The sequence below is a fragment of the Silurus meridionalis genome, chromosome 9 (assembly GCF_014805685.1).
Source record: "Silurus meridionalis isolate SWU-2019-XX chromosome 9, ASM1480568v1, whole genome shotgun sequence".
Lineage (NCBI taxonomy): Eukaryota > Metazoa > Chordata > Actinopteri > Siluriformes > Siluridae > Silurus > Silurus meridionalis.
In genome coordinates, this window is record NC_060892.1 from 12202595 (window position 1) to 12221785 (window position 19191).

Genomic DNA, 19191 nt, shown 5'->3' on the forward strand with positions numbered 1-19191 from the left:
ACTTCTAATATCAGAGTTAAAGTGTATGGTACACTAAAATAAGATTAAGCATTAAGACGCTGGGAGTTTTCCAATAAAAACAAAACAAACAAACAAACAAATAAATAATAAAGAAAACTTAGATCTAATGGAATGTGTGGATTTCTTAGAATAAACTGATTCTTATGTAGAACTTTATTTAATCATAGAGTAACAACGTTATAGACAAAATCTATAAAGCAACACGGTACCGCCATGTTTTAATGGCATGTAAATTATAATAAAAAAATGTGTTGTAAATCTTTGAGCAAAGTGTGGAAAATGTGAGAGGGATTGAGAGAAAACATTGTTGCCACTAGCATGTGTTTGATTAGCTTGATTATAACTAGCATTTTATTGTATGCTGTTGCATGTATATGGCACCCTATGCCTCATAGGTCATGTTTTAATAAATACATTAATTGTATTATTTACTGTGAACACGTTCTCACACAACAATTAATTTCTCACATCTCAAAAAACAAACATTCAAGCAATAGCATTTCTCAAAATGATCATAGCATTTAATATGAAATGGTTTTCTTGATACTGGGGATCCACTATATGACCCACAATTTGTGGGCACCTAAACAACACACCAGTAAGTAGGGTTTATTTATGCATGTATTTATTTTAGGCATTTATGGCACTTGACAAATGTATTTATATTACATTTATCTCATTTATACAACTAAGCAGTTAAGGGTTAAGGGCAGGGATTTGAACATGGATGCTTCCAAAGACCAGTGTCAGAATTTTATGGAAATGAAATACAACTTCTAGGACACAATTTTATAGAATGTGTTTGCATGCTGTAGCATTACAATTTCCTTTCTGTGAAACTCAGAGGCTTTAATCTGTTCCAGCATGACAACACCTCTGTGTATAATGAGATCCACTGAAGAACGGTTTGTAGAATTGGTGTAGAACAGTGGTGCAGAATTCGAGAACCCTGACCTCGACCCCACTAAACACCTTTGTTTAAAATGAATTGGAATACTAACTGCATGCCAGACCTCCTCATGCAACCTCTCTAATGCTCTTGTTCCTACAGGAATGTTCCAAAATCTAGTGGAAAGTCTTTCCAGAAGAGTGAAGGTTATATAGCCAACAGTAATGAGGGAGATGTAAGATGTCCACAAATATTTGTCCATATAGTGTATCTGTATTTTATTTTTTGTTGATAAATTATTACTGGTAGATAATAGATTTGGCTTTGTACAGTATATTAATATCAGAATATATCAATAAAATCTAAAAATAGCAATAAAAATAGTATCTAGTGTAGTGTGTGTAATTTATATACCGTATATATATATATATATATATATATATATATATATATATATATATATATATATATATATATATATATATATATACACACACATACATATATATATATACATACATATATACATACATACATATATACACACACAAACACACACACAGCAGGTTGTAATAATAATTATAATACTACTTATAAATTTACTAGTCCATGTACAGCAGTGGGAACTGTTTACTGTATTGTATGATTGCCTTATATTCAAGGACGCACAGCTGTTTATGCTTATTTATTTTATTCAATATGGTATACATACAAAGTATCTAGAAAGCTACAAAATATCTACCACTTTATCAAGAAGGCATCAAAAATGTTACAGAGCAAAGACAAGACCATATGCAGTAAGGAACACATACACATAGCAGGTTTTCCCCTGACTCCTCTCTCCCTCTCTCAGCTTTGCTCCAGCACGCTTCATCATTAATGATATTAAAAGATCTCACGCCTTTGTACCAAGAAAAGCCAGAATATATAATTTTATACAAAGCACCTTTTTACAAAAAAAATCTCTGCACACAAACCCAATAGTTTTCTTTTTTAAATGATACTATTTTGAACTAGTGAATAGTTCACTTTAAAGCCAACTTCTTAAAAATGGTAACGAACAAAGGAGGTACCAGTACCTACACATAGACAAAAATACAAATCAGGAAACAAAGAGTTAGACTGCTGACGTGCGGTCATCATTCCTCTAGAAAGCGACTGCTCAGTGTCCATTACTATCAAAATAAATGTCCTTCTAAAATTCAGCGTACGATCAATCGTATTCAGCTCGCAGGTGAAGTAAAGGCGGGGCAGCTGGGATGGAACAGAAGGTCCGAGGTGCCAGCAGCAGAGCAGTAACAGCATCACGGCCACACGGGACTTCCAAATATACTGACGTCATCACAAAAAAAAAAAAATTTAAATAAAATAAAATTTGTTGTGTGCACATAGAACAGTAATACATGAAAAATGTCCATACACAAATCTCACACAACGTGAACCAGAAGAGAGAAATAAAATGGGGAAATGAAATTGAAATAATTTGCTGTTATTTTCATGTTAAAGTCCACAGTTTACATTAGGCAGTACAACACGGAGAGCAATCAAACGATTAAAACCATATGACAATTAGAAACGAGCGAAAACATTGGCGTGAATAGTGTTAAAGGATACCGTTAAGCTGTGCTGAAGGTTTCCAAAGATTTGAACCAATAGCGTGGACATTTTAAAATCCAATTCAATTAGTGTTCACAAATTCTCCCAAAGTAAAATGTCAGTTATGCATTCTTATAAAAAATAAAAACACCAGTAAACAAAAAAATATCACAAAGGGCTTCCAATTTACAGTAACAAGCAATACTTAAGATCAGAATTTTTAAAACATCTGGATTGAAAAAAAAAACAAACAAACCTGCGTCTCAAAATAATTTTACAACAGAATAATTAATAATATCTGATTAAAAGTCAATACATTATATTTTCTTTTACTATTTAATCACCGTCCCTTGTCATCTACTATAAACTTTTAGCAAGGCATTGTGGTGAATATTTGACTTTACATCAATGTATTTGGTTCTGATTATAGTCATGCAAAATAGGATTTGTCTTTTCTAAGATGGAAAAAAACATGAACCAAAGGCACTTGTATGCTACAGTGCAGGAAACGAGGAGGAGATTCATCGTGCCTCCAGGGATATACATTTTTTGGTCTGTTCTGATAAGAAAGGCATGGCTAGTTTGGTAGTGTTGTACTAGATTTCTAGGATGTAGTGGTGGTTCGAGCTGACGTGCATGCTAGCCACGCTAGTCTTTTCTCATTTGACCATGAAACGATGATCTTAGTGTTTGCTCAGCTCATGTGAATATAGACATCCGTTAAGGCACTGTGCTTTGTTACGCTTTGGCAGCTCTGGGACTGGACACTTCCATGGAATGACATGGGACGAGAACGTGAAAAGTCTTCCAGCTTAGGAAAGAGCTCACAGTTTTAGTGGCATCTTTTTTTTGTTTGTTTTTTTTAAAGTAACAAAAAACAAAAACAAATCTCTCACAGCCGTAGCTAAGGCTCGCTTTTTTTTTAGGAGGCCACAGAGGCTTGGTGTTTGGGATAAAGGCAGCAGAGTATACCGGGATAAGAACGCATTATAATGGAACAGGTACGAGATTAAAGGACAAGCTTTGAAAGAATCTTCCCTGATGTCTGTATATAGAATGATTGTGTCTCGTCGAAATCAAGTGAAAGGAGTAAACGAACATAGGAAAAACGGAACAAAAAAATAAAAATAGGTTCGCTTGATAAGGCATGTCCCAAAAGAATCCAAGTGCTCGGAACATTTTGACAATCAGCGCGCCTCTGGTGTTATATGTAGTGCTCTCTTGCTGTTAGGGTGCTTTCACACATGCAGTGTTTAATCCATTTAAATCGAAACCTGGTGCGTTTTTGCTCTCGGTGCGGTTCTTTAAGCCGGAGAGAACACTGGTGTAATCTGGTGTGGAAAAAAGAAAGTCATCTGAGCTTGGTGGTCTCGGTCTGCTTCGAAGTGAACTCTAGTGTCGTTTGATTTTAGTAAGTGAATGAGTAAATAAAATGCAAATTTTGTTTATGCGTTTCGTTATTTTGGCTACGTTCAGTTTGCATTGCATAATTCGGATGTTTTTGCACACATATTGTAGACTTAAGCTATTGATTCACTACTTCACTTTTAAATGATGCTTCCTGTTTTGTTTAAATAAATTCTACATGTGAGAATTAAATATTTAATTTTGTCAACTGTTGCTGTTCTACAATGTTAACTATATGTACATGGATTTTGTGAATAAACAAGTACATTTCATTTTTAATCTCTAAACAGATACACATTCAAGATATCAGTGGTCTGAATTGGAAAATATATTTTTTTGTCCTGTAGTAATAAATAAATAAATAATAATAATTCAGATTGTTTCCCTTCGAGTTCTACACATTTCTACAAAACTTGTTGAAACTTTTTTTTTCTGTCCAATGAATGAAAAATATATTTCCACCAATACATTTTAAGCCCTTTGTCTGATTCGTTTAATTATGCGAACATGAAACTGATTAGGAAAACCAAATAAATGTATTACATTTGCTCCAATTCGGATTCGAACAAACGGAGTAATGCGTGTGAAAGCACCCTTAGTGATTACCACAAACATTTGCAGAAACTATTTGCTGTATAGTAGATAAAGTACAGGTTATTTTTTTTTATTGCAGGTGAGACGTGATATTTTTTCGAGGGCTTGGACTTTTAAATTCCCTGAATGCTACAGATGCCGAAATTCCGTAACTGTATTATTTGTTATTATTATTTTGATGACCTCAACAGTTATTCCTCTATAATAAACCAAATGTTCCAAACTGAAATACTTTTTTTAATCTTTGGAAAGACTACAGGTATGTGGGTATATACATTTATACACAGACACGTACACATTCATAGACGGTATTATTTATGAACCTAAAGTCTAAATCTGCTTTTAATGTGTACATTATATAATAGGATTAAAACCTAAAAACGTCTTTCTCGGCCAGATTTCAACTAATTCGAGCCAAACTCGAAGTCTACCGATACTGCCGCTTTGTGTACGTGTGCGCACACACACACACACACACACACACACACACACACACACACACACACACACACACACACACACACACACGCAAAACCTACTAAGAAAAGTTGATTAGGCTTCCTTTAAAATGCTTCTTTCCTGTATCAAAACATAATACAACTGTACCGTGATTCACAGCTGCAGTCAAAACATCGAACACATATACATTAATAAAGACTGAAAACAACCAAAAATATAATAACAATAAGCATCACCCGGATGAGAGCTCGAATCGCTGCAGGTGAGTGTTGAACTAGAGGCACTGCCACTTTTTCTTTCTTTCTTTTTTTATTGAGGTTAAGAGTCTATAGGACAGATCTGCTGGCTGGCACGAGCTTCATTCTTTCACCAGTCTGTAGATGTGATGCTGAGCGCCGTGCTCGCTGTTCGACACCTCAAACACACACGCCATGCACAGCAGGGTCTCCTGTGTGTCTCTGTTTGTGACCACCTGTGGGGAGAGAGTGAGAGAATCAGAGGGACTGACACTTAAACGAAGCTGTTCTTCAACTAAAATCAACAGAATCGAAAAGAATCGAGGAGAAGGTGAGGAGTCATGTGATGTGCTAGCAGAGAACTCGCTTTCCATCACCAACACACAAGAATTTTTTATTTTTTTTTGTCTTCAAAAAAAAAAAAAAACTTAATTATATCACACTATATGTAGCAAGCATATAGTGGATAAAACGAAAAACATTTAGGAGTCTTTTTTTGACTTAATAAATCTTTACCACAGTTAAAGGTATGTGTTAAAATGTTTATTAATGCTTGGATATTTGGGGTAAAAATGATGCATCATGATAGAATAAAAGAATATAAATTGTGCGTTCCAAGGGAATGTGTGATTCATCCTTATGGATTCAGTATTCCATTTATTAATAATATACATCTCACACAATTACACACCGTTTGAACACCAGAGGTCTGACAATGCACAACCCATAAAGTATAACGAGTGTAGGGCTGAAATGATTCCTTGTGTCCATTTAACTAAAAACACGGAGCACTGCGTTTCCCACGGACCATTATTACTGACGCACCACCCGCTAAACTACGCTGGACAGGTAAACAGAGGACAAAGAAGAAAAAAGGAGGAACGTGGAGAAAACAGCGAGGGACGAGGAGAAGGTAAAAAGTGCCAAAAGGTGTCCAAAGTTAGGGATTATTTTAAACTACAACAAAGAAAACACCCTACATGATAAAAATATGAAAAAAAAAAACTAACAACGTTCATTTTAAGACACCAGTCTTATTTTTATTGTTATTTAGTATTGCTCTTTAATAAAGAAAAAGTACTTATCTGATTACATGATTAATGGAATAATCGTTTGAATATTTGATTACTAAAATAATCGATAGCAGCAGCACTAAATGAATGCGCTAGTTTTAAACACATTTCCCATTTTTTTTAACAAATTTTTTTATTCCATTATATATTTTGACATACAGTGAACCTGTAGTACATTTTATTTACAATAATAACCCTTTGTTTTTAGATACATGTGGAGTTGTATACAGGCAAAAATGCACAGTTTTGTGTTGCTTATGATTCACAAATGAAAATTAAATCAATTTGAAATAAAAATGTGAAGCCAGCATCATCAAACTGTGACAACGGTTTATTATTACACCTCTGTCCCCTATTAGTTACTAAATCTTGAGGTAATTACATTGATTTGGTATTTGTTGTTTTAAAGAAAATGTTTTGAACCCTATCTGCCATCTTGAATGAATTCTGCATTCCAGGCATGCCAGCTATAACTAGCAAAAGTGACTGTAAACACACCCTTGGCTTGAAATTTCAATTCTACCTGTGTGGTCTATCATTTCCTTTTACAGAGTGATGCCATATAAACATGGCCACTGACACTGTGAACAATGACATTACACGCTTTAGTACTAGAACAAAATGTTACATGAAGTTTTCTAACCACAGAACAGAAGCAGTAGGCCTTGAACTGTAAAAGCAAAATTAAAATAGCTTTTTTTGTCTACTTCATGCCCCAAGGTGGGAAATGACTTGACTTTAAAATTACCACATACAAGACACATTGCACAATGTCCGGTAGATCCATTCTACAGACATGGAAGAGAACAAGTATGCACATATAAGGACTACAGAGAGAGGAAATGATGCAGGAGAACTCATCAAAGATCCAGAAAGTGCAGCTGCATGGAAGAGGAATGGCTTTTTAAGAAAAAAAAAAAAATGACCCAATGACTCACCAATAGGATTGTGAAGTTCTCCAGTACACTGTTCATCATGTACTTCTCAGGCAGGTGTTTGAGCTTGTGGATGAAGTTAATCATGTATTCACACATGGGAGAGCGGCTTATCCGATACACAAAGCGGCCGTTCTCAAAACGAGCATATTCCGTCTAGACAGGAACACAAAATAATAATTATTATTTCTAATCATTATGCTTATTATAGTAAAATTATGTTACATATAAAAAAGTAATTTTAGAATTGTTGCATACATATTTTATTAGGCACATTTTAATACTACTACTAATAAGCTTTTTAAACTAAATTAAAATAATAATAATTCCACCATTAATCCTTAACTATAAGTGAAAGTGCATTTGTGTAAAAATTCTACCTCCACTTTCTCCACCACCTGCTTGCCAAATGAGCAGACTTTAGTGGAGCAGGTGATGGTCATGTTCTCCGGACTCTCATACTGACTGGTGACGCCATAAAATGCCCCAGTTTCTTCCTGAACGTTGCAGTTTAAGTCAGCCTGAGAAGAGCCAGAAGCATCAGCAATGTTGTAGCGATAATACAATGAATATCAATTAATAAAATGTAATTTTATATATATATATATATATATATATATATATATATATATATATATATATATATATATATATATATATATATATATGTGTGTGTGTGTGTATATATATATATATATATATATATATATATATATATATACACACACACACACACACACACACACACACACACACACACACACACACACACACACACACACACATATATATATATATATATATATATAAAAAACAAATACATAAGAAACATATAAATACATAAATAAACATTCACAAGATACACTAAAATGTAGTGTCAGCTACCATCTAGTGGGCATAATGTGTAATACAGCCTTATTGTAAAGACTGTCATAACCCTGAACTGTTGGAAGTGCATTAAGGAATGAAATAGGGAAGTATCACACTGAAATTTGTATCCCTTACATCTGTCTTAGAAACCACTATTCATGTTCGCCATTGCAGTGAACTAACAAGCTGCCAGTTAAATAGCGCCTTATCAGTGTGGCCTTTCAAAAGCCGATGATAAAAAAAAAATATATTAAATGGAACGTTACTTAAAAGCTATTTTATTCTTGTGAGGTGGAAAAAAAAAAGCTCTCAATGGACTGTTCTCTTTCATTAGGACCTGATGGTCATTATAGAAATTAATAAGAGGGGACAAAGAATAACAAAACACAAATATTCCTCTCCGGCATGTTCTTCCTTCATTAAGGCAGCCACATTAGATTTTCACATAATATACCAGAGAGGTATTATTGTGCAGATTCGGGGTTTCGTTTGAAATTCAGATCCGCTCGTCACTTCAAACGGTATTTGAGCAGGCTCGTGTTCACCGACGACACAGCCCACTTTAACGATTGCCACTAGGTTAGCATTTGGTTTTGGGTAAAACATGCACAACGTTTAAAACAGCTATTAGAGCTGCAAGCCGGGCCCCTCCTGATTGTTTTGAAATATTACACTAAATTAGCGAATGCTTTGATCTGGCACTTTTCCTGCTTACGCCATGCCAAATATAGCAGCCAAATGGTCCGGAGCATATGCAAGCCCAGACTGAAGTGGGCTGTTGTATTCAAGCAGGACTGGGCACGAGTTCAAAAATTCTGCAAGGACACGGAACAATGCGTGAATGTACAAAGAGTGAATAATACACACTCTGCTTAACAAGTAGATTTCGCAGACTGTATATATGCAGCGTATAAGCAAATCACTACAACATGCTTCCAGGATGACCCTGCCCTCAAGAACATGACATGTCAATGGATGCAAATGATGCAAATCGCATGCTTTGACCTTCACAGTTATTAGGTCTAATCCCAGCTGATCGCTTATGAGAAATTTTTGATGAATGTAATAAACATCTCTATCATCATCACCAGTGAGAATATCTTTTGGAATGATGCTGTTCATCGCTCATGTACAGCTTTACAGACTTGTAGAATCAATGCCATGATTCATTTAAGCTGTTCTGGCATCTTGTTGTATCGCTGTGGTCATTTTTGACTCATGCCAGTGACTTGATTCTTTTGACTTCGTTTACTTGTTCACAGATTTATTTACTGAACCAAAAACACAAACAAGTCTCGTTTTAGTGCTACATCTTTCAAAATGGACTGTTCCTTCTTGTCGAAAGGCGAGTTAATTGAATGGACAAGATTCATATATTCACTAAGCCGATATCAGTGAGTTAAGATTCTTTATTGTTCACCTTTCAATATATATAAATATTTTTTATTTTTTTGTCAATAATCGATTGAATGAAAAGGCAAGACTGACAATTGTAAATAAGAACCTGTTCTTAATGACTTGCCTGTAAAAAAGTCTCAGTTCAATAATTTTTCTTCACAAAATAGTGATACCAGTTACAGTGGTAGTATGTCATGCATATATTTTCAATAGTTCCAACCAATTTCAGACTACTTCACACCTGCTAAAGCAATTGTGGTATATGGGTGGAATTTAGGTGAATGAAAAGTATGTCAGCAGATGGAAGTGAACTTGAACGATTCATTCAAATAAAATCATAATTTACTAGATAGCTACATCACTAAATTTAACCCAAGGGGAATTCTTAATCTATCACCAAGTCGTATGTATAATTTGTGTTGTATCACATAACCGATTAAAAAAAACTAACCAAACCGGCATAAATATACAGGAGATACAATTCTGTTTCAGCTCCAGTCCACTTACCCAGAACTTTATGAGGAAAAAGGAATTCTGAGGACCTTTTCCAAAAAGCTCCTTCAGCCCTCCTTTCTTCTCCGGGAATTTGTCATAAATTTGACGAATGTCCACCGACTCCAGCAGGGCATCGCTGTAGGAGTGATTTGTCTGACCGATGTGTACAAAAAGGTGCTTATTGTACTGAAAAAAAAAAACAAAGATAACTTATATTGATTATTAAATCTGAATATAAAAAAAGCCTAAAAACATCCACGTTTCCTTAAAAAAAAAAAAAAAAAAAAAACTGTTTGTGCACCTAAAGCCTTCATACCAACTCGTAATTGCTGAAAGGTCTGACTAATAAGCAATGGCATCTGTTATCGATAGTGAAACAAAACCGTCTGGAGAATGCAGACAAACTGAGATGGATCACTGCAGTCGCAGAAATCATAAAAAATGCTCTGCTCCTGCTCAGGGTCGGCATTTTGAGGGGTTTGAAATGAGTTTGGCCTTTCTCTCTGGCCTTGTCTTTCACCTTCTGGCTGAAATACACACCCCACACCCAGCCTCAAAGATAGTGTTGTGTGTCGGTTGCATGAATGTTTGCATGAATTGTTTCAGCAAATTACCAGCAATCAATAAAACGTGCAACATCCATATCGTGTATACTCAGGAACTAAGTATATTTACTGGATGTTTATTCAGTATAAGAATTTTTCTTTATATTCCTACACACTAAGAAATTCAATGCGGATTTACTCATCCCTCCGTACATACTTCTAAAGGTCACATGGGCAGGGCAGGCGAGAAGAGTTCATCTCAGAAACACATCTCAGATGAACCTCAACCCCACTAAACACCTTTGGGATGAACACTGACTGCACCTTGACCTTGTACCAAGTTCTCGTAACTGTTTTAGCCCAAATCCACAGCCGTGTGGCAAGATTTAGTGGAAACCCTTCCTTAAAGTGTGACAGTTATAAATAGAGGTCGACCGATATTGGTTTTTCTGTCTGATCGATATATTTAGAATCAAACCAGCCAAAAGTCCATATATGATGCTGCTTTTTTTTTTTTTGGCTAATATGTTTGGCCAAATTTATTTTTTTCACCTTCATCTCATAAAAACAAATAGTTAGTAAATAAGACATAATACAGAAAATTGCTTAAACATTTCATGAACAACACAAACCTCTCCAATCAGTGCAACCTTGTTACCAGGTTTTGGTACCAGTGCCTAATGTGTAACCTGAACTACATCTCACAAACTATATAGTTATTCTCATTCTCTCTCCAAAAGTAGCATACTATTTAACCAATTAAATATCTAAGACAAGATTCAAAACGAATGATAAGAACGTAAAGCCCGGGACACACCAAGCTGACGGTCGGCCGTTGGGGAATGTCGGTGGTTTTTGAGCGTCGGTTGGCTCTAGTTGGACAGCGTCAGCTGTTTTTCGCCCGCTTCTGCATGTGGAATCAGCGGCGTAGTTCGTCGGCAAGAAAGAGAACTCCGATTAGCTATTTAGCTTAGCGAATTAGCACACGAGAGAGAAAATTTTTTAAATAAAAAACTAAACACGTTTGTTGTCATTCTTGCTCTTGTCTTTGCAACTTAGCAAACATGGTTGGATAAAAAAGCTACACGAATCCGTTAGTAATGCGGCAGGTTTTTATTTCACAGTTCTAGCCTTTCCGGTTTCCCTGTATAGATGCGGAATACAGACTACTGCCACCTGCTGGTATGGGAAATACATGTTTTTCACGAACACGCAGAACGTACGCGCACAGTTTGGGTGAGTCAGATGCACCTGCCTAGTACTTGGCCTAATTTGCAGCAAAATCGGTTGATGCCGGATAATTAAAAATGACAAAAATCGTCCCGATCGGGCAGCTGATCAATCAGTTGACCTCTAGTTATAACAGCATAAATAAGTCTTAAGTGTGAGTGTCGAATACTTTTGATCGAATGTATTTCATTCTGCAAATTCCACAACAATAAACACATTCCCACATTTCATGTGGGCACCTTTTGTCATGTGTTGTCAGATATACCTTCTGTTGGATTGTGTTTTGTGTTGGCAAAGGTTTTTGTCCTGCATTTCATTTTTGTTTGTTGTTGTGGCAATTTCGTCGAGGGTTGCATCTGGCAGCCACTGTATAAAATTCTATTGTGTCAGTGTTCTAGACATTGAATCCTCAGAAGCCCTTCAGAAGAACTGTCCTTGAATGCTATTACTCACCGAGTCCGGCTCCCTCTGCTGTTCCAGAAAAGCTGAGAATTCGACCAGCCTAAGTTTGCTGGTGCCGATGGAGCGTCCCTGCCACGCTGGTACTGTAGGTGCTGGTGCTGCTGTAGACTCGTAACCTACTCAAACACACATATAGAAAAGAACATTTAGATACTGTGCTCACGGAATGACCCAACCGAATGAAAAACTGATACGAAATATAACATACTTGAAATTGCTGTTGTGACAGTGGGCTGGATGGGGTAGGCCTGCGGAGCAAACGGCTTGATGCTAAAACAGAGGAAAAGCAAGGGTCAAAACACAGAATCTAGCTTTTTCGGTAAGGGGTCAAGAGTCTCGTTTTCTTGTTTTTTGCTGCCTCACGAGATTTGTGAATTCACCGATCAAGGTTTACCTGCAAATCCTCACAAGGCGAAAGAAACCACTTTCACCAGATTTGAGATGATGCACGAAAGCCATAATACAAAACATATCCTGATACAGGCTTCGTGACATTGACACAAATCAAATTTCATTTTGAATAAATGTATTTTGTCCAAAGTAAATAGAATCCAGGAAACAATAATCTGAAAACACAAGTTAGATTAGACCAAATGAATAAGATAAATAAGAAATTTGGTACTGCTGTCCAATATCCTTTTCAAATACACAAGCATGTTGTGCTTTAATGGTAAAGACACAATAAACAACCATGGTCTTATTTTTATGTTTATGTATCTTGTCTGAAATAAATTTCTGGTTGTTCCACTATGAGCACAATCCACAAACTACTTCTAAATAGATTTAGACAAGTGATTTTAGAGTGTGATTTAAAAGTTGAGCAGCACTATGCTCTAGCTAGCACATAGCAGTACTGTGTACTATGGGTTGTTTTAAGTTCACAAAGACTGCGTCCAGATTTTTCCTGCGGGCCTTGTGTTTAAAATGATTACCACCACCCTTCCTACTGTCCATCTTAATATTTCAGATAACCATGTAAGCATGCTTTGAGGCGGTTTGGTTGACACTTGCTTTGTGCTTGGTATAGATTTACCTCATCTCATGTTGCCAGAACTCATGCCAAGCTTGGCTTTTACAGCAAACCAGATTAGAGCTAAAATTTTCAGTGTATTTAGAGGTTAAATCAATCAGTTCATGTTTTAATGCAGGAATATCGAATATAATGTTAACATTAAAATAGACTAGGGAGATGCACCATATAAGCAAATTTAAGATCAGTATTTTAAATTGTGATATTCGAGACAATGATATGCTCTCTCAACTTTTACGTCCTGCATCATTTTCCCTTCACTGAACTAACTTCAGACAAGTGAATTCTATTAATATTTTCTCTGACTGCTGTGAATGCAGAAAAGTGAGTTTTTTCAGTAGCTCTTGTAGCAGCACAGCAAGGGGTCTAAAGAATTATTCATGCAATGACTAAACTATAAATATTGCCACATCTTTATTATGTTGGATATGGGATGTTAACTTTTGGCATAAATGAGCTGATATTAATCTCAATCTCAATAATAAAAACGGTACTCTGCTTTAAGTAGAGATAGAGAGGTAAAAGGGTCCTAGACAAGAAACAATGAAAAAGAGGAGAAAGAACAAATGCAGATATACTTACTCTTGTGAGGATCCGGGCTGTCCCGTGGATATCATGCCCTGCCAAAACTAGAGAATTAGATACATAAATAGACAACAAAGCAAAGCCTATCCGCACTGACACACACTTTGTGCAGGACTTTGATACTCTGAGGATCTGATTGTTAGCCCACTTCCTGTAAACCCCGGTGTACTATGTGCCATGCTGGTCTGTTATCTGGACTAAGGCAGTGGTGTCCTTATCAGATGTGGATGCGTGCAGTAGATGTGGGCATGCTGAGTGTGTGTGTGTGTGCACATGTGCGTATGTTTGTGTGTAATGGGATTGGGCGTTCTTACCCCAGCCGCTCCAGGGAAGGCAGGTCGAGGGATGCCTGGCAAGCCTAGCTTGTTGTGGATAGCTGTGGCAGAGACTATCTGTGCTGAGGACATGGACGCCATGCTCTGGAGGGCTTTGTCCTTCACGGTCTGATCCTGTATAAAAAGTTTTTAGGATTCAAAGAGGATGGTAACAAAAATAGTCCAGCAGTAAAAAAGAAAGACGTGCACGGCATTGAACGATGCGAAGACAAAGCCAGACAAGCAAAAGAGCTATAAAGTGCATCGGTCCATGGCCATGAAAGCATTTGGGAAAGAATCTGCACCGGAAACGAACTCGGCGATTAATAGAAGGAACTGATTGTGCATCTGATGTGCACTGAGAAGAATGTCTTTCATACAATTAAACTCACATTCATTAGCCAAACAGGACAAGTAGAATATCTTTACAAACATACCAAGATCAGCCATAATATTAAAACCATCTGCATAAAATCATGTACATCCCAATTGTTCTGCCAAATAGCTCTGACCAGTTTTGGCATCGACTGCACAAGACCTCTTGAAAGTATGCTATCAGTCAAGTAAACAGCAAGCTGGGGCCTTCATGGATCAAACTTGCTTGGCTAGTACATACCACAGGGGATGTGGTAATTTGGTGAATTCTATTAAAACACCTTGAACTCATTTTCCTCGCCATTCCTGAGCATTATACTGCTGAAGTAGGCCACTGTCATTATAGAATACTGTTGGCGTGAAGGAGTGGACTTGGTATACAGCAATGTTTAGGTATATGTGTCAAAGTAACATACACATGAACGGAAGAACGCGGGGTCCTGGTTGCTCCTCTTCCCAGAACGCAAGGTCCTGGTTGCTTCTCTTCCCCAAGTAATGCGCACACACAAGGAAATTCTCACATGATGTAAATGGGTTACCCCTGGTGGTGGACAGGGGTCAGCATCTGCACTCTGGCCAACAACTACACTGCATCATAGTAAGCTGAGAGGTGTTGTGTATTCGAACACATTTCTATCATAGACACCATTTTAAGCTATTATTTTTTGATAATTGAAACCAAATGGGTTAGCCTTTGCTCCCCTCACTTTGGGCACCCATGATCCTGTAATGGGGTCACCAATTTCAAAAACTTGAACCATGATTGGTAGGTAATAATCATGTATACTTTATACACCCCACAAGACCTCCCGTTTTGTAGATGCTCTGACCTAGTCAGCTATTCATCACAAGTTGGCCCTTGTCAAAGTCACTCAAATGGGCACATTTTTCCTTCTTCCAACACAAACTTTGAGAACTGACTATTTCCTACTGCCTAACATATCCCACCCCTTGCCTGGTATCTTTTAACAAGATAATTAACAATATTAATTTTACCGCTCAGTGATTTTAATGTAATGGCTGATCAGTTATATTAATCTGTACGTTAGCATCCATCTCTGACAAATCAAATGTATTTAACAAAGTAAAAAGTAAGCAATAATAACCTTAATAACCTCCGCTGTGCTACATTTTTCCTCTACATTGTACCATCAAGGCTGCCAAATAAAGTGAACAACACACAGCCAATGGTGAATGTAGGCATAGAGGACACCGTGGTTAAGAGTCTTTCTCTTTTATATACTGACTCATTAATTCCAGCTTTAATCTTCCTGATGAGGCTAAAGGCTAACTCTGCACACAGACATTCAGGTTTGTGTTCGATTCAAGGCACGTTTACAATTTTGCACACAGCACTGTGGCAAAGGTTAATTAACAAGCTCCAAGAGCCAGGCGTGGACCTGCGAGTGTAAAAAACCTACAAAAGACATCCTTCTTTACACCAACGTGGTCTTAATAAAGTTGGGAAGGGGGGGGCACAACAACAATAAAAAAAAAAAGACAACAACATTGGTATGTGAAATGTTGAAAAAGCACAAAGAGCTAGCAGATAATAACTGTGGAGAAGCAGACAGAGTTGAAAGCTAGCAGGCCAGTGCGGCTGTGATCGAATAGAGGTGGTGGGCATGAGCTGGAGGTGAACATGCTGGCAGAGCTGTGTGTGCTGTGTGTGTAGGTGTGGCCTCGAGAAGAAGCAGGCACGCAAAAAGCAGAACACAGGACAAGCACAATCAAGACAAAGTACTTACCATGCTCGTCACCTAAACAGAAACAGACAAGGCTTTGCTGTAATCGTCACTTTACACACAGCTCACATCAGCACACAGCACAAACATGCGTCGTCATGTTGACCAACAGCTGGTTAATTATCATTTTATAGAAATAACCAACCATAGATCACTAAAGGGTCCAAAAAGTCTGAGTCACCTACCAAGAACTATTATCATTCACAAGGGCAAAGGTTTTGTACATATCTTGAAAACAACAAAATGGGGTCATCTGAGCTCCTGGGATTTTCATGTGCACCAGTCTCTAGAATTTACACAAAGACTGAAAAATAGGGCAAAAAAAAATAAAAAATAGGCAGCTGACAGAAATGCCTGGTTGATGATAAAGAAGGACAACCAGATTTTGGTTTGAGCTGACAGTCTTAAATAGCCACTTTTTCAACACAGTTGAAAGCGGAAAAGCATCTCAGAATGCATGATATACAGTGAGGCAAATATTCTACAACAGCTGAAAGCCAAATCAGGTCCTACCACTGAATATTTAAAATGTACATTTGACAGGTTAAAAAAAAAACACCCACATATAAACACACATTATTATTAATATTATTAAAAATCATTTTTGCATCTTTGTCACACTTTAATGTTTCCGATCATCAGACTAATTTAAATATTAGTAAAACGTAACAAGTGGTCCCCTGGTGGTCTAGTGGTTAGGATGCGGCGCTTTTACCGCGGCAGCCAGGGTTCGATCCCCGGTCAGGGAACCAACCCCAGTCACTCTTAGTGCCGGTCCCAAGCCCAGATAAATGGGGAGGGTTGCGTTAGGAAGGGCATCCAGCATAAAAACATGTGCCAAATCAAACATGCGGATGATCCACTGCGGCGACCCCTAATTGGAGAAGCCGAAAGAAAGTTAGTAAAACATAAGTGAACACAACATGTTTTTAAAAGGTTTTTCTTATTGAGCAGAAACAAAATGAAGACTTTGGGGGGCCTAGTCAAAGTCCTGACCTGAATCCTATTGAGCTGCTGTGGCATGACCTTAAAAAGGCGGTTCATGCTCAAAACCCTCCAATGTGACTGAATTACAACATGCATAGATGAGTGGACCAAAATTCCTCCACAGTGCTGTAACAGACTCATCGCAAGTTATCGCAAACTCTTGATTGTAGTTGTTGCTGCTAAGGGTGGCCCAACCAGTTAATAGGTTTAGGGGCAAACACTTTCACACAGGGCCATGTAATTTTGGGATTTTGTTTCCCTCAATAATAAAAAACATCATTTAAAAACTGCATGTTGTGTTCACTTGTGTTATCTTTTACTAATATTTAAATTAGTTCGATGATCTGAAACATTAAAGTGTGACAAACATGCAAAAAATAAATAAATAAATAAAAAGAAATCACATTTTTCCACACCACTGTACTGTGTGTGTGCGCACATGTTTCTATCTTTAGATTATACCTTGTTCAGTCATGTGACTGTTTTCCTGATTCACACTGACCCTAAACTTGGCTATTACTGCAAGCCGTGTGACGGTGTACTAGAGGTCAAATTTGAATCAGATCATGTTGTAATGTTGGCATATCCTTCACACATTCCACATGGGTCACATTATCCCCGTGAACACCAATAACATACTCGAAGTAAAACAGGACGATTCTACAACAGGTGAACTAAGGGGAAACACAAACTACTCAACTGTGTGCATTTAGGCTTGTTAAAATTGATTCATGTTTTGTTTGTATCTAACAACATTTGTGCTTTTCGTCTGCTATTGCTTATCTTCTCTAGCTTCATCAACTTTTCCCTACACTGAGCGATATATTTTGGTATTTGGAGTCAATTACTGAATCACACTAAAGGTTGACGTGTTTCTGAATCATTTTTAAACAGGTCTGGCTTGCATCAAAAGCAGCGGGTGCGCGTTGACTTTTCCCATTAGTGTTCCAGTTTGGTGAGACATGAAGCCATGCGTTCTAGTATTGAATAGTAGTTACTATTGCCTATTTACATCGAATTATATATATATTTATTATTATAAATTATATTTATAAATAGTTTTTTTTAAGTTCACATGAGACAAATTAAACATCTGTGCCCATAGTCTTTAGTTAAAACAAAGTAAACTATGGGGATATAATGTAACATTTGCACTCAACTGTATATCAACCTTCTTTACAAAAAAAATATGTTTTTGCTATATATTTTAATCAAATCATAACCGACCACTCTAATGCTATTTGCTGTTCCTTAATGACTAAGACCTGTCGATGAATCAGAACAGTCCTCTACACATTACTCATCACTAGTTCTTAGGAAATGCGTCTTTTTTTTATTTCCTTAGTGATGAATGATGTAATTATGTTTAGCAGCTTTTCATAACTAATGGAATATGAACTGTTATTAGTAGCCGACTCTTGGCAGACACCAGACTTTTGAACCCTGCTGTAACTTAATCTAAATCAATACTGAGGTTTAAATCAAACATCATATAACATTTAGGATCAGACTGAAAGTCATGAGTTGAGCCATCATAAAGGAAGATTTGCAGCTGATGATATGGAAGGGCTTTAGATCATTGTGGCCACCTTTCATTACAAACTATCCCTGCAAGAGTAGAGCTGTAATGACTGTCATTTCACTCAACATGTCTGGGATAAAGGGACGCCGGGACGGTTTACTCTAATGCACTGGGAGCGGGCTTCGAATTCTTCCCTGCTTCTAATTTGCTTTAGATGAGAGGAGACAGAAAGCCGTACAAAAGGCGGACTGCTTCTAGTCAGCAGCCGCCGGTGGCCCTGAAAGATCAGCCATTCACGGTGGAGAAACACACACACATACACACTCGGTAAGGGTACAATGAAGGGTCCATCAATCCTTCTGAGTAAACTGGGAACTGTGGAAGAGTGTGCCAGTCAACAGAGTTTGTCAAGTCTTTATAGGG

At 37.2% G+C, this 19191-nt stretch overlaps 1 protein-coding gene across 6 annotated transcripts in view; it reads right to left on the bottom strand.

Annotated features, from left to right (window-relative positions):
- Nucleotides 1–1584: 1584 nt before the first annotated feature.
- tead1b (TEA domain family member 1b) overlaps nt 1585–19191 on the bottom strand; it is a 67953-nt gene continuing 50346 nt past the window's right edge. For 3 of the 6 annotated variants that reach the window (XM_046856800.1, XM_046856804.1, XM_046856803.1), the window contains 9 exons: nt 16263–16274; nt 14140–14274; nt 13823–13869; nt 12419–12480; nt 12202–12326; nt 9986–10159; nt 7591–7731; nt 7214–7366; nt 1585–5438 (listed from right to left, as the gene is read on the bottom strand). In XM_046856800.1, the coding sequence (XP_046712756.1) occupies nt 5325–5438; nt 7214–7366; nt 7591–7731; nt 9986–10159; nt 12202–12326; nt 12419–12480; nt 13823–13869; nt 14140–14274; nt 16263–16274 (963 nt within the window). In that variant the 3' untranslated portion in view covers nt 1585–5324. The remainder of the gene's footprint in view (nt 5439–7213; nt 7367–7590; nt 7732–9985; nt 10160–12201; nt 12327–12418; nt 12481–13822; nt 13870–14139; nt 14275–16262; nt 16275–19191) is intronic. The other 3 variants (XM_046856802.1, XM_046856805.1, XM_046856801.1) reach the window with 2 other exon arrangements.